Here is a 12,893-nt window from a genome sequence, read left to right as displayed (position 1 = left end):
ACTTTTTGCCAACTAACAAAAAGAGTAGAGTTGGCAAAACTCCGCAATTCCCTAAATATAATAATATTACAACTTTTTGCCATTCTGTTGTGGCTACGTCAGTTGGGAAGTTGCTACATAGTTTTCTTGTCTTGATATTAAACAAAATTAAAATCTATCCATAACATCTGGATATGAGGTTTTTGACAAAGAAAAATTCTAAAAATAAATTCTAAATATTGTTTTTTTTTCTGACAATTTGTCAATTGAATGAGATTTGAAATAAAGTACAAAATATAGGAATACTTTTGCTCTTAATTTGTACGTTACTGTCAGCGTCGTGCATAGCGATTCACCAGGGCCGGGGGGTAAAAAGGGTAAAGACAGGCCTTTTAATTTTTTAATGGGGGTGTTGAAACCCCTCTAAACTACCCTATCGAACGCCACTTGGTATTACATCATTTTAAGAATCCCATCTTTCAAAAATAATATTGGCATTATAATAAACAATTTTTAACAACTGTCCTTAAATTGTCCTAACATATTGTACTATTCTATATCTTTTTTATTTATTTTTTATTTCCTGTTAATTTGTCAAGCGTTGACGTTTGACAATCTTGTTATATGATTGATTTTAACTATTTATACAGACAATATTAAGCCACAATTAATTGTCAATACAAAATTGTCCATTAAAAGTTATTAACGGTTAATATATAGTAAGAAATTTATCTGCAAAGTTTTTGCCTTTCCATGAGTAGCTCACCTACTCTATAATTGCTTCATGTAGGTACGTTCGTAATGTACCTTTCTTTAAAAGAACTATTCAAACGTTGTGTAGTAAAATATGTATGCATCAGAAAAGTAAAACTGTTGGCGAGATTTTGTTAAACAAACATAAAACATTTAATCCTTTTAAGAGAAGCCTTTTTATAAATAGATTTAAAAATGTACTTGAATAATAAAAATGTTAATTGATGGAAATAAAGAATTCATCAACTCACAATTTGTTAAATTAGCTACAATTACTTTTATTTTATGGCAAATTAACAAAACCCATAAAAAGTGTAATAAATTGTTTCTTTTGCAAATATATATTCTCATTTCAATTGTCTTTCATTTGTGTGTTTGTGGCGTTCAATAATATTTGATACTTTGTATTACAAATTTTAATAAATTCTATTTTAAAATTTGCAAATTATGCCGTAACTAAAGGACTGAAATCAAAATCCAATTATTTTGTTTTAAATGTAAAAACTAAACATTTGTTTTAGACGAACCAGCTTTTACAAATTTAGAGTGGCAGCTCTGAATTTAATATTGGAGGCAAGCAGAATATCATCTAAAAGTCTATCTCTTTTGATAATATATGTTGATAATATCATAGGTATTCGTTACGGACAGACATAAGGACATACCCTAATTTTAGAATTTAGAAATTGAAAAGAAGCCACGAGTTTTAATAAAAAGACTTGTAAGCATTACAATTATTGCACTAGCTAATAGACTTTCTTACTCAAATATTAATGTTTTAATTACTATGTATCTATTTATTTTACAGTTTAACATTTATCAATTTATTTACCCATAAAATATAAATGAATTTGCCACAGAAAAATATATATGGTTTATAAAAGCAATTTAATTATAAAGAATTCGTTAAGAATAAGGGAAAACTAAGTTTGAGAAGATCTTCAAGAAATTATTTTACATAACACTAAGTTTTATATTTGTTAATAGTCAAGTTACTTCATTACTAGCCTCCTAAAAATAAAATAATTTTTTTGCTAGCTTACTTTGACTGTGCTACCTTTAAACATAATTGTCCTTGTTTGTTCAAAGTCGTCAACATAATTATTATTTATTTCCCCCCATATTATTGCATATTTGTATAGAATGAAAACAAAAAATGTAAAGTTATCAAATGCTTTGTTGATGTTAAACTGACACTTAAAATAGATTTAATACATTTTCTTTTGAATGAATTTTGATAAAATTACTTTGCTCATCTTAAAGTATTTTTGATCCTAAAATCTAAATATAATTTATTAGGATGTTATTGTTATCAAAATAGGCATAGAACTGTAAAATTAATATATTTAACTAACTTTACAAACCTAATTTTATTTCTAAGCATGCCACTGCACTGGGCTAAAGATGGCCATTAAAGTTTACAATACAATAAAGAAAAAGACAGAAATAGATTGTGGTAAAAATCTTCGAAAATTAAATATGTGTATTTTTTTAAGTTTGTCTTTTCAACTACATCTTTTCATTTCAGGGAAGCTATACAGAAATAATTTTTTTAGTAAATTTCTTAAAAAATACTTGTTACTGTTTATGTTGGCTAGGGATTGTAAAATATAAAAAAAAAAACATCAATAAAACACAAGTTTTATGACAGGGGGAGGTTTATATATTTATAGGCTAGCGTTTCTATAAAACAGTTGATCCAGAAAAAAATTGAGCTCAAATCAACGTATATGGAATAATTTTATTTAGCTTCGAGTGGCAAGTTCTGTTTGTATGTGCATGCACCGAATGATCTCTTAGATGGCTTGACCAATGGCTTGTAGTGAAAACAGCGTTGAGCTGCATATTTTTTTTCCAATGACTGAGAGTTTAATAAAATCTAAGGGATAGTATTTGCAGGGCTACGCATAGGGGATGCGTAAATGATCAAAAAACCTTATACCGGCTGACTTAAAAATATATACAAAAAATAATTTTAATATAGAAAAAGAAATTTTACTTTTTGTAAACACTTTTGTATTAATACGATAGAAATAAAATTAGTGCGTATAAATAGTTTAATATTTAATAATACATAAAACTCAGTTCCTCTGTGCAATTTATTAATTTTAGTAATTAATTTTGGAATGGTAAATATAAATATTGTTTCGGGGAAATTGGAAAATTACTATTTTTTCATTGTTTTTTTTACATAAATATTTAAAGCATGATTTTTATTTTAGGTTTCTTAGGGATCTAAAGGAAAACGACAATGGCTGATAAATTGATGCATATCCCCGATTATATTACACAAAATTACCTCTTTTGTAGATTACAACTGATGATTGAAACGTTAATCACTAAAGTCCCCAAAGTTGTTAAGCCAATGAATAAGAAAACGTTATTATCTCTCTGAATATGAGTAAACCTTCTAAATATCTATATTATTGTTACAAGGAAGATATTTTATTTTATTTGTTGGTCATAATATCAACGTTAGCATTAGGCGCGCAAATGAGATCTTTTGACAGTAAATTGATACCATATTAACCACTCAACCCTTTTATGAAATATCACAACAAAAATTATCAAATCTTTTCAGTATTTGGCATAATAAGATAATTTTAAAGTGTGTGTTTTTCACCTTTATAAAAGATAATCAGACCATACTCATTGCTACTTAAGTTTAATTTAAAAGATTTAAAAACTAGATTTTTCCTTGTATTGTAGGTTAATGCACCTCTGATTATATTTGCTTATCTTATAATCTTACAGTTTGCCTTGTTTGTCTTTTTAACTTTAATTAAGAATAAATATAAGAAGATTAATATAACTTACTTAGTAAAGAACATTTATATTTTAATTGAATCATATTAAAAATATAATATAATATTACATACCTAAATTTATTAAAGAGTCCTTCGCGTAAAAAATAAGGTTCATAGGAGGGTAAATGCCCCTTCTCCCAAAAAAAACTAAATATAATCAATAAAACTTCCTAAGAATAAAACCAAATTGATCCAGTGGTTTATGATATTCTAAGACAAATACAAAAACAATCATCTTGTTTGTAAAGATTACATATCTAATACACAATATTTTTGTATGTTGTAGAATTATGTAACAATATTTTGAAAATATTCATGAAAATAACTTCTCTATTGTGTCTATGAATTATATTTCAAATATTGTCAAAAGTTCCTTCTGTCCGATTTTAGTTTCTCCTTACACCCTAATACAACAGGATGACTTAAAGCTGCTTTATTTTTGTAATCCTACTGTTACTATTTTACATTAGAACCAAACCATTGCATATTTTGAAATTGTATTCCTATGAGATTTAACATTATTTAACTCGTAAATATCATTCATTCATAGTCTCTTCAATACATGATATTACAATATATTATATATTATTTAGGTTATTTTTGTATTTTTGACTTTTACAAAGCATTTGATGCAATATATCTTTAATTTTCCTTATAAACTGATTACATTGTAAAAATTAATAATATACACTTTTCAAACCTTTGTAAAATTAAAGGGACAGTGGAAGTTAAGTTAATCTTTGCCTTTCTTTAAAGGTTTCAGTTCTGCCTTTGAAAGCTTGCAAAAATTGTCCCCTCCCTGTGACTTTTAGAAAGGTTAGGCGCGGCTCTCCCTTACTTCAAAAAGTATCTAATGACTATCATTATTTAGAAAACCTAATAAAAATAAATATTCTATTTATAATAATTTGTATGTTTATAAATTTCAAAAGAATTTGATTTTGAAAGTTTAAAAACAATATAGAAGGTTTTGAACAAAGAGTTTTGTGTTAGTGGAGATATAGGGAAGGCCATCAATATACATATGTAATATGTATACATTATATACTGTATATCCTATATTATAAAATAACCAGTGTTTTTCACTGGTATGTATGTCCGAAACGATATTGTAAAAGTCTTGTGGTAGGTTTTAGGCTATATTGGTAAGAATATGTGATCGTGTAAAATATGTGGCACCAGTAAAAATAATCTCTCATATATATATTTTTCATAAAAAAAAAGTTTTCTGGCACCCCAAGGCTAGGGGCGCAGCCACTATGTAATACATATTGTATTATATATCTAAACTTACATACATTAATGTATCATCTAATAACCCTTCCCCTTTTTCAAATATTTTACACTCTAATATTCTTTGTCTCTTCCCCCAATATAGATACAAGGCCTATACTCCTTTATTATTCTCCATACCTAATATAATCTCATTTCTCTCTCTCTCTCTCTCTCTCTCTCTGTATCTCTCTATTCTCTTTCCAACTCTCATGGAATCTCTCACATGATGAAAATATTGAATTTTATATTCTATCCCTTCTTTATATTCTTCTTTCTCTCTCTCTCTGTATCTCTATCTTTCTATCTCCTTCTCACCCCTTTTGTGTTTATATCACATGACCTTTTTAAAACAATACATAAATAAATTATTAGGTGCGTCAATGTAAACTTTATTTCTGTTTTCTTTTTGTTTTTTGTTTTGACATTGACTGTTTTTTCTACGCATTTTTATTGATAATTGTTGCTCTTTTTCTATTGTTTTCAAGAGGTCCTTTTTTACCTGTCTGTCCATGTAAATACATATACATTGTTTACAATACTTTTTAGTTAATCCTATGCTAAACTATAAACAAAGCTACTCTATAGATAAATGTTTCTTTAATCCTTACCTTACAGTGAGGTAGGGAAGACAAAATTATGGCAACTTTTAGAATAACCTCCATGGTGTGTGTGTGTGTGTGCGTGTGTGTCAGCACCCAACCAACCTAATGACGGCTATATAATATATTAAAATTATCACTACATAGCTAAATCATATAAATAAACAATTAATCTGTGGATAAACATTGTCTTCACAAATCACTTCTAGGTGCCAAAAGTCCGCCAAATATTGGGGCACATTGTTCATAGCAGAGGTTGGTTGTCTGTCTTGTGTTCTACATGTCATCAAGTAGTTGGTGTGTTGTCTACTGGTGGTTTGACACAGCCATGCGTTCACCATGCAATAACAGGGCGGACTCAGGTTACAACCATAGCTATGCTCACAGCTCTTCTCTCTCTCTCATGGTCGGTGCTAACACTCTCATGAGACACCAGGGAGAGAGAGAGAGAGAGGATAAGGGAGGGAGAGAGAGGGTAAGGGAGGAAGCGAGAGAAAGGGAGGGAGAAGGAAGAGAGTAAGCTATGAGTAGAATGGTAGCGCCAGGTACTGCCTCATCAGTACAGATAATTTCATACTAAATTGGACAAAACTATTTTTTTTTATTTTTACATGGGTCTAATTAATAAGTTTATGATGATAATTTTAATAAACTTTATAGAAGCATCTTTTTGAAAGGCCTTAGGTATTTTAGAATTTTTATATTTCTTTTATTACAATACATCTATATAACAAAAGGTTTAATTTTCAAAGAAAGCTGAATGAAGATCTAAAACGTATACTTTAAAAAATAAAATATTTCTATTAGTTTTCTGGACTTTTGCAAAGCATTTGATAATGTGCGAGCTAGTTATTTTATTGCGAGCTTGTTATTTTATTGTTTTACAAAAAAAAATCTTTCTGTTCAATAAATAAAATGTGTAAAAAATAATGCCTTTTTATTTATTAACAACTTTCCTTTTAAGACTTTAAAAATTGTATATTAAAAGGCTAATTTTTCTCAGATCTAAAAATTTCTTATTATGGATCATTGTGCCCCCTCCTTATGGAGGTTTCATGGGACTAACCATGGGCCTCGAGGCCTTAATTAGGGATGCCTACTAAAATTTCTATGTATAAATGCTTTTTTATATATTTTAATTATTATTCTCTTTTCTATAATTTTCAATTTATATTCAAATTTGAATTATTTGATTTAATCATTTATTAGTATTCTTTTTATTTAAAAAATAAAAGCATGACATGAAAATATAGATACGGTGTCGCTGTCTATTAAAATACCTTCTCTACCATGAGGGGGACATATGGGATTCAGACATGAAGGGGGTTCATCACAGAGTGAGGAGGAGAGGGGTAGAATAACTGACATGAAGGGGAAAGTGACATGAAAAAATGAGAGAGGTTTTCTCTTCTCGGCCCATTGAGGCCGCTTTTCCATGATACAACTCTCATACAACTACCCCACCCTCCTCCCCTCCCCGCTCACTATCTCTCTCTCTCTCTCTATCCCTTTTTATTAAAGTAATGAAAAGTTGAGTAAGGTCAGGTTTATTTAGCTACGGAGAAGGGGGGTTAAAATCATGGAAAAGCCTCTTTTCTGACAAGAGCTGATGTATAAAAGTGGGGAAGGTCTGCGGGCCCATACTGAAAATTAATTGCAATAAGCATAAAAGAGGAAGGATACATTTTTGGTGGGTTATTTGTAAAGGGGGCGGTGTTTTCACCACTATTAAAGACTTTTAGTAGCTTTTACTTTTCCTCTGCCCCTGTAAAATATTTTGAGTAATTTTGTATGACATTGGTAACTTCACTTCAATGCACAAATACAATCTTTCCCCCCAATAATAATACAAATATAATTATAGCAAGAATGATAATGTGCATAAATAGCGAAACAATATTAAGCTCTTGTTAGTTTATATAAATATTAAAATTACAGTAAAAACAACATTATAACTTTTTATTAAATGACAAATAAGAATTTGAAGGAGAGCTGTGTTCATAAGAAAGGCAGCAATAATACAAAGTACATATGTGGAAATGTTATAGGTACTGTAGTATCAATATAAACTGAAATTTAAAAATTTAAATTTTAGACTATTTAAATGTCGCCAAGCTGGTATTAATCTATACGATAAACAGACATACTGACAAAACATAGCTTAGCTGTGCTTACAAAAAAGGGAATAATGTTTATGAATAATTATGCATAGAGTACATAACCTTTATAACCTTACAATAATTATCTTTTTTTTACTTATTATGTTAATATTGGAAAAATACATATATATGTTTCTATGACTTAATTAGCTTTACTATCATTCTGTTTTGATTATTTTTTGTTATTACATAAAGTAGTAAGTTTTTAGTTTGTCAGTTAAGAACTCAAAAACCACAGATTAAAATGATTTAACATTTTAGAGCAACCTATGATGGTTTTAGCTTATTTTAATATTTATTTTTTACTCGAGATGGTTTAAGTCTATTTTTTTACTTCCCTTTTTTTGGTTACATTTCCAATAAAAACTAAGGTTGCAGTCACTAGTTTTTATATGATAGTGTCTGCATGCCTGTAATTTATAATGCTACTTCGAGAGAGAAAGTTTGTAATTTCGGGGGTTTATTATAACCCCCCCCCCCTCCCTCAATTAAAAAAAGCTTGGACTTCCTTGCCATAATGATATCAAGATTACCCCCCCCCACCCGAAATTAAAAAGCTTCGACGACCTTGCCTTCACTACTAAAATATGGTTTACAAAAGTAGACCAACTTATTATTGACTTGCTGTTATATAAAAACTAAATTACATAACACATAGTCTAATATCAAAATTATTGCTCAATTCTCTGTTTATTTTGTAACTATCAATGAATAACATTTGCAAAATTTATATTTCAGTGCAAGAGTATGTTTATCTCACCCAGGGATCTAAAGGGATATGATATACATCTCCAATGATGATGCACAAAATTACCCCTTCTGTAGATTGAAATTAGTGGAGGAAACGTAGGACACTCAACTAAACGAACAAACAAAAATTCTGCAAAGTTGTTGAGTCAGCTAATAAGAAATCGTTATTATAAAACTTTGGGGACTAGTTTGATAAACAGCCAAATATCCCCTCCCTTCCTGTTTCTCAACTATTTCATCTATCATAATCTATCATTTCCCTTAAGTTTATAGAAATTCACTTAAGAAAGAAAGCCTAAAAGTTTGACAATATTTTTTTTTGTAAAAAATGGTTATTGTAACTTTGTCTGTTATGGATGAATGCGTCTTTGTTTTAGCCCATCCATATATGTATATGCTACATATTTAGCCTTGAATTATATTGTAAACTGCAGTTGTGTACACTTTGTATCAGGGGCGGTCAAAGAGGGGGTTTGGTTGGTTGGAGAGCATTCAAGTGAGTGTCAACTATCATCCAGTATTTTGAATATTTTCGGCACGCTTCGCGCACCTCTTCCTTTGCTTTACCCTTAAAAAGATTAAAGCATCTTTTTGATTATTTCGAAAAGTTTAAATTTAAACTAGGTAAAAATATTTTACATGTATAATTTTCTAAAGCTTGTTAAAAAAATCGCTTTACTTTTTCAATAAAAATCCTACAGTTTTGGCAAAAAACTAATAAAAAGTAATCTAATTCATGCTCAAGCAATGACAATAAAAAAATGGTATTGAATTTTGAATCTACTCATCTTTCCAGAGCACTACAGCTCGAGACCTAGCCCTAGAAGGTGAAATGTTGTGCACGTGCCTGCTATGTTTATATTCTCATACATACAACACAGTATATTCTAAATATCTTTATTTATGTATGCATATAATGCTCTTAACCTTTTGGAATGTTCCTACAAATTACCGTGTATAGCTGTATAGCTGATTGGATTCTCCATTTCAGGTGAGCTTCACATAGGTCACATGATGGTTTTAGAATATTTTTTAAAATGATTTAGTTCTTGGGATGGTTTACAGCTATTTTTCTAAACCCTTCTTATCCCTTAAAATACAGAGCTCCTAGATGTCAGGGGCGCACCCGTTAGTATAATATATGGTTTATTGAAATAATTAGAATGGTAAAGAGTTGATACATTTATCAAATTAAACCTAATTGTCTTTGGATCATCTCTTAATATTAAAATAAACGCTTTAGAAATTCAACTGACTCGATTTTTAGATTTATTCAACAAATGAAATGAATAGCATTCACATGACAAATTATTTAATTAACAAGATCAGGACAAGCCAAAGGAGTGGAGACAAAGAAGGAATAAATACACTTATCAAATTCTCCAATAAATAGTTTAGTAGTGTTATGATACAGCTTGGTTTTAGGAGATAAACAATCATATTCGTCGCAGTAACACAGATATTCCAACATACTTTTCCGTTCTTCCCTGAAATTAGTTAATTTTATAAGAATATGTAACCAGCAGCATTAGCGTAAAATGTAGCATGCTTTCTTGTTGTCGGTTTTGAGTCAATTCTATGCTATAATAAAGACGTTAAAACTTCTGCTGCTATATCTGTTGATAGAGTTAGTTGGAATGTCTAGGGAAGTAAACAGGTGTAACTCATTACTATGCACAGTTAAGACTTCCAGACAAAGGTCATGCAATCAAAGGGTAAGTTGTGGATTTTACTTAACTTTATATTATTCTACAGTGGGCTTTATTTATATAAGAGTATCAGTTTCTATTACAAGCTTTGTCAATGGACAAGGAATCACAATTAGAAAGGAATTATGCTTCAATAGCGGATGGTTTTGTTATTAATAATATAAAAAAGAGATTAAAACATATAAATATAGCCTAGCAGTGTGATTTTAACGTTTGAGGGAAAGGTACAAGCTGGAATTATATAAATTGTAATGATCAAACTCGAAGCACTTTTTGAAAGGTTGCGTGATTTTATAATTGAAAATTTATCAATATATAATAAAGTTTTGAAAGAATATTTTTTTAAATATACATTGTTTTCAAATGAGTAAAATCCTGACCTGCAGCTAGTTAAGGATCCATTCTTGAATTCCATAGGATCAAGTTTAAAACCGGTTCCTTAATTAGATTTAAAAAAAAACTTAACTGATTAATGTTTATTGTATCGTGTAAAGATATACATAATTTATAAACCTTTCTTAGAAGGCCAACACAAATAACCCATTAAAGGCGAAATTTGACATCTTGATATTGCGATTTGTTTAATTCATCTTCCATTGTCCTATCCATGTATCCATGCTAAATTAATTGAAAGACTTCCAAAGTTACAGCATCTTATGTAGTTAGATACGAGGCAAGAGCGAAAATACTCTATAGACTATATTCTATCTATATGGTCTAGCCTTTCAAAATATAATGAAGGAGATGTGCTATTAAATAAAGTAAAATGTAGAGTAGCTTCTCTAAAACAGAATGTTTTGTATGAAGTTTACCATTAGAGTAGTATCCCAGGTTCAAATCAAGCCCAGTTGGTTCTTTAAAAGTTGACGTAGTTGCTTCACAGTAAGGGGTTATACTCCAACCTGCTGAATCTGTAATCTAAAAATAATATTACAAGAATAACAACGTCCATACGAGCGAAGCTTTTCATAATGGCTTATTATTAATGATTTATGGATCTATAAAAATGCTATCCAATTAAAATTGTGAATTATTTTCTTAGGTAAATCAACATTTTCAAATTGAACGAATGTTTTTTTTAGTCGATGAGCTGCTTTCAAAATCGTCCTAATGAATGTACATAAGCTTTCTTTCAAATTCCAAATCTAAAGAGAAAAATTATTATAAGCTTATAAGACAAAGAGGTGTAGGACGTATAATCTTCAAACTTAAACAACAAAAAATATATTTTAATCATGCAGAAAATATTAGGGTTTTTTTTACCTCGGGTATTAATCCAGAATCACAGAAGATATTTGAATAATGTTCACATGTTCCATTTATATCCACCGTGTTTAGTGCACATACACATTCCTCAAAATTATAAGTAATAATTATCTATCGCATCGTATTATAGTCAGCTTTCCGTTGATATTGAAATGATAAATTATTAGATTAAAACCAGTTTTGTTAGACCCGAAGGGACGAAGGTCCGTGCTGACAAAACTGGTATTAATTTCATGTTTTCTTTATTTCAATATTCATGAAAAATGTCTTTAATGCGATGTAATACATTATTTTTTATGTATTGCTTACAACCGGTTCTAATCCAGCGGATACTAATCGGTTTCGAAACCATACTGGAAATAAAGTTTTTGTAAACCATGAAGATGATCACCCTTTGATTTTTCGACATATAATTAATCTATTTGATGATGGATTTTTCAAACAGCTGAGGCTATGCCAAAGGGACAAACTTAGGACTTGTTATATTTAATGTCACCCTTATAAAACAGCTACCCAATTGACGGCTGCGATATGTTCAATGACAAAGCAGCCAATCATTGCTGCAAATTTCCAGAATAATAGTTAGTGGCCTTTAAATTTTTTTAAAAATCTGCAGTAGCTTAATTTTTTTTTTTTTAAACTGCAGTAGCTTAATTTTTTGGAGACTTTAGGATCCGTTGAAACCTGCAGCAATTTTTTTTATGGGGGATGATTCCTGCTACCGCTTCTCAAATCTTATTTTTTTTATAAAAACCAGACAATAAAATATTTAGAAACTGTAAAATCACAAAAATAATAATAGTAATGTGTAATAAATATAAAATTTTATGCTAATTTGTTAATATTTTGCACTAGTAAACAATACCGTTACTTTTATTTGATTGTTCATAGTGGTTGATGTTTAATATCATCTTTTTTTGCAGAAAATAGTAATCAATCAATCAAAAAAAGTTTTTAATGCTTGTGATCATAATTTTATCATCTAAAATGAATCTAATTTACTTGGTAGATGAAAGCCAGATTTTCATAAAGTACGAAGAAAATTATTTAAGATAAATATAAAGAACCAGCTTATAGAGCCTTATAAAAATTACGTCATACAAAGCAATTGACCAATAGTAAAATGTATATTGGCCTATCATTAGTCATTTGTATTGTATTGTATTTTACCTTTGTAGGTAGATAACAAATTTCATGTTCTCCTAAGCACTCTAGACGTGTTTTACAGGCAGAACCTATGGTTGTGTTCACACGGATTTGGTCCACGCACTCATTTGTTGGCAGGTAACAAATCTACAAACAATATGATGCAATTTCTCTAAAACTTTAGAAGAACCGCAAATATTTTTATACCCTTTTCAGGTTGTATCAGGAGGATTAGAAGAGCCACCCAGGGAAATGCAAGAAAGTTTTATTTTTGTATTTGAAATCATACAACTGAAGAAGTACTTTATTGACAAGCTAATGATCAAACGTTGGCAAAATCAATCTTTAAATAATTGTAATTAAATAGTCCTACCTGATTAAAATCACAGTCAGCAGCAGATTCACATTTATCAACATCAATAATTGAAGCTATCTACAAATTAAAATTAA

The 12,893-nt window shown here is 29.5% G+C and overlaps 2 protein-coding genes across 4 annotated transcripts in view; both read right to left on the bottom strand.

Annotated features, from left to right (window-relative positions):
* LOC145323593 (neurexin 1-like) overlaps positions 1-5,604 on the bottom strand; it is a 101,984-nt gene extending 96,380 nt beyond the window's left edge. For all 3 annotated transcript variants that reach the window (XM_080165974.1, XM_080165975.1, XM_080165976.1), the window contains exon 1: positions 5,423-5,604. In XM_080165974.1, the coding sequence (XP_080022100.1) occupies positions 5,423-5,476 (54 nt within the window). In that variant the 5' untranslated portion in view covers positions 5,477-5,604. The remainder of the gene's footprint in view (positions 1-5,422) is intronic.
* Positions 5,605-9,578: 3,974 nt separating this feature from the next.
* LOC145324269 (uncharacterized) overlaps positions 9,579-12,893 on the bottom strand; it is a 29,231-nt gene continuing 25,916 nt past the window's right edge. Inside the window, exons 4-9 of the mRNA XM_080166890.1 lie at positions 12,817-12,876; positions 12,468-12,590; positions 11,295-11,384; positions 10,844-10,949; positions 10,412-10,469; positions 9,579-9,809 (exon numbers count right to left, since the gene is read on the bottom strand). Of these exons, the coding sequence (XP_080023016.1) occupies positions 9,635-9,809; positions 10,412-10,469; positions 10,844-10,949; positions 11,295-11,384; positions 12,468-12,590; positions 12,817-12,876 (612 nt within the window). The 3' untranslated portion in view covers positions 9,579-9,634. The remainder of the gene's footprint in view (positions 9,810-10,411; positions 10,470-10,843; positions 10,950-11,294; positions 11,385-12,467; positions 12,591-12,816; positions 12,877-12,893) is intronic.

The sequence above is a fragment of the Acartia tonsa genome, chromosome 7 (genome assembly GCF_053477335.1).
Source record: "Acartia tonsa isolate MP-2025a chromosome 7, ASM5347733v1, whole genome shotgun sequence".
Lineage (NCBI taxonomy): Eukaryota > Metazoa > Arthropoda > Copepoda > Calanoida > Acartiidae > Acartia > Acartia tonsa.
Note: the sequence above shows the minus strand (reverse complement) of the source record. Positions and strands in the feature narration are given on the sequence as shown.